Source organism: Arachis ipaensis, chromosome B02 (genome assembly GCF_000816755.2).
Source record: "Arachis ipaensis cultivar K30076 chromosome B02, Araip1.1, whole genome shotgun sequence".
NCBI lineage: Eukaryota > Viridiplantae > Streptophyta > Magnoliopsida > Fabales > Fabaceae > Arachis > Arachis ipaensis.
The window spans coordinates 102,465,505-102,468,577 of record NC_029786.2 but is presented as its reverse complement, the minus strand read 5'-3'; the positions used below and the strand labels follow the sequence as shown (position 1 = coordinate 102,468,577).

The window sequence follows — 3,073 nt, the reverse complement described above, 5'->3', positions numbered from 1 at the left end:
GTAAAATTAGTTTTTATTAATACTGTATTAAAATTAAATTCTAAAATATTTTTGAATTTTAAATCTTAAAAATAGTAAAATATAATTTTATAAAAAAAATTACTATTTGTATATCAAAATCAGATTCTAAAATCAACTATTAATGTAATTATGTATAAATATATGTGTAATTTAATTTATTTTTAAGGGATAAGTATGATTTTGGTCCCCAACGTAGAGGTTGAAAATTTTTTTCATTCCTCACCTTATTTTCGCTCCAAAATGGTCCCCAATGTTTCAGTTTATTTTAAAATGGTCATTCGGACAAAAATACCCCTCCCTCCCCTCTTCTTCCTCAACTAGTTCCTCAACCAGAAGCAGAAGCGCAAACCTCCCTCCCCTCTTCTTCCTCAACCAGAAACAGAAGCAAAAGCGCAAACGCAGGCAGAAGCAAAAACAGGCAGAAGCAGAAGCAACCAAAGCATCAACAACAACAATGAAATAAAAGGAATAAACAGAAATAATCAAAAGCATCAACAACAACAACAACAATGGAATCCTTTGAATATGAAAAATTAAAGAAAAAGGAATAAAAAATTAAAACAGAGGGAAAGGGTTGCGGTGGTGGTGGAGAGGAGGGGCTGCGGCGGTGAACGGCGACTGCGGCAGTGTGGAGCTGCTGCGGCGGCGACCTTCCCCCTTCCCCCTTTTCCCTTTCCCCTCTTCCCGAAACAACACCCCCTCCCGCTTCTCTTTCTCCCGCCTCCCCCCGTCTCGGCGGCGCTGTGTTTTTGTTGAGGAAGAAAGGAGCGGCGTGGAGGAGCAGTGGCGTGAATATATATTTTATACTAATAGCTAATTTTAATGGTTGATTTTAATGTATACGTAACACGATTGTTTTATAAATCATATATGATACTTAATATTTTAAAAAAGTGCACCAAGCTTTACTAGATCCTCCTTATATAGAGTTTTCATGTTAGCTCATTTAGAGTTTATACATTTGCACAAGTCGCATATATATGATATTCCTTAATTCGTTCTATTCAATGATCAATATAAGTGTATTCATTTTCTCATTCCAAGACTTATTGATAAAATTGAAAGGAAAAACAGTTGACAAATGACTTAATTATATAATTGACTAAACCCATCATGTGATTACTTTTAATCACTATGGTGTCTTATTATTATTTGCACAAAACCATTACTCTATGTGCTTGCATTGACAAAGTCAACGATCTTAAAGTCAGCACATGAAAGAGAACGAGATGCAAGTGAAGAACTAAATCCAAATCTGTTTGATTCAAGATCGAACTGCACAAGATTCTCTTCAAGTTGCTTCCCTCCAATCACAATCGAAGTTTTGTTATTCACTCCACCGTCAACGAAACCCAAACACCACAAATCCAACTCTTTTTTCTTGTTCACAACCCTCACCATTGAATTTGCCCCATCAATCTTCCAAACAACATCATCTCTATCCAATACAAGATCAACGGTAGGCACCACTGGACCACCATTTGTTACCGTGACCCTTTCCGCAGAGTAGCACACACTAAATGGTTTTACCGGATTAGATATTATTGTAAGGTTGAAACTAGAAGAACTTGCTTCTTTTACAAACAATTCTGTGAAGGCTTTGTGAATAGAAGACTCTAGAAGAGTGTATGGAACATGACTACTAATCTTGGTTCCACCAAAACCGTTTTCCTTGTTGATAGTTAGTAGAGAACTATTGATTGGAACTTGCTTGTTACCGTTGACTCTGATAGAAGTCAACCCAATGAAATACTCATTGGATGGTTTGTTTACGTAGGTAATCACAGTATCTCCTGAACCGATTGGATTTTCAATAAGTGGAGTGTAAATAAGAAATTTTGCAAGGTCAATTTTACCGGATCGAGGAAAAGCATAGTATGGTCCACGTGAACCAAAGAAAGCGACCCCGGTTGATTTTGGTAAACCGGGAAAGCAAATTGCAAGGCAATTAGGAGTGGAAAAAGTCGAACTAATTTGGGCTTGGATCGAGACTTTGGACCGACCTAACGAAGCTAAACCGGTGACACCTTTTGGTAAGCGTTTAAGAAGAGTAGTATGTGCACAAGAGAAAGTATAATTAGAAAAAGAAACAAGTTGCTCTTGTGATGACACGTTGGCATTTGGGAGCGCTAACGTATCAACAAGAACAGTTTGTGAATTGACATCTTTTGTTATTGGATTTTCTGGGAATGCGCCGCAAACCATTTCGGTGGGGATGTGTACGCAGTTGGGATTAGGTGATGGGGTGAAGTCGGTGCAGTTGGCACAAGAGAGTGCACCGAAGCCGAGGGAGTCGCAGAAAGTAGCGTCACAGGGGACTTGGCGGAAGGAGGAGGAGTTGTAGTTGCCATCACAATCTAACCATGGAAACAAGAAAGAGAGGTCAAGAAAAAGCTTTGTGGGGCGAAGTGGGGTTTTGAGGTAGACAGAGAGAGTGAAGAGGTTTGTGTGTTTGTCCTTTGAAACCGGTGAGATTAGGGTTGTTTGTTGAGTTTGATTTGAAAAAAGCAAGATGAAGAAAATGAAGAAGAAGCTGAACCTTATCAAGAATAGTGAAAGTGGGGAATGCATTTTGGAAAGGTAGTAGTACTGTAGTAGTAGTGAGAACCTAAAAGGTAAGCAAGTGGATATATAGATAGAAATTGATGAAAGATAGGATTTCACGTGGCTCATTTCAACATGCGCCTGTCATTGTTGACCAATTTGGCTTGTTCATTATTCTTTGATCTGTCGATGGATTACGGCTTAATTCTTGGTCTTCAATTTTTTATTTATAATTTGGGTGGTGATGTTCTAAACGAATCAGGTACTTTTGGGGATGCACTTATCTAGTGTAATTTGATTTATATATATATATATATTATTGTTCTAGAATTAGTGAATTACACGAAACGAATAAATGTATCGCGATGGACAAGCTTTTAATTTTGTCAAATTTTGTGTATTCTGTCTAGGACTAGGAGAGACCAAGTAAGAAAATGTGTAAAAAAATAAGATGTACTTTATGGTGAATAACTGAATATCATTATAGTAGTTGTAGTAGTAAAATTTC

General features: G+C 37.5%; 1 protein-coding gene across 1 annotated transcript; it reads right to left on the bottom strand.

The window, feature by feature from the left end:
• Positions 1,192 to 2,226, bottom strand: LOC107627908 (basic 7S globulin-like). Its single transcript, XM_016330718.1, has one exon. It carries the CDS (start codon positions 2,224 to 2,226, stop codon positions 1,192 to 1,194), a length of 1,035 nt encoding a protein of 344 aa, XP_016186204.1.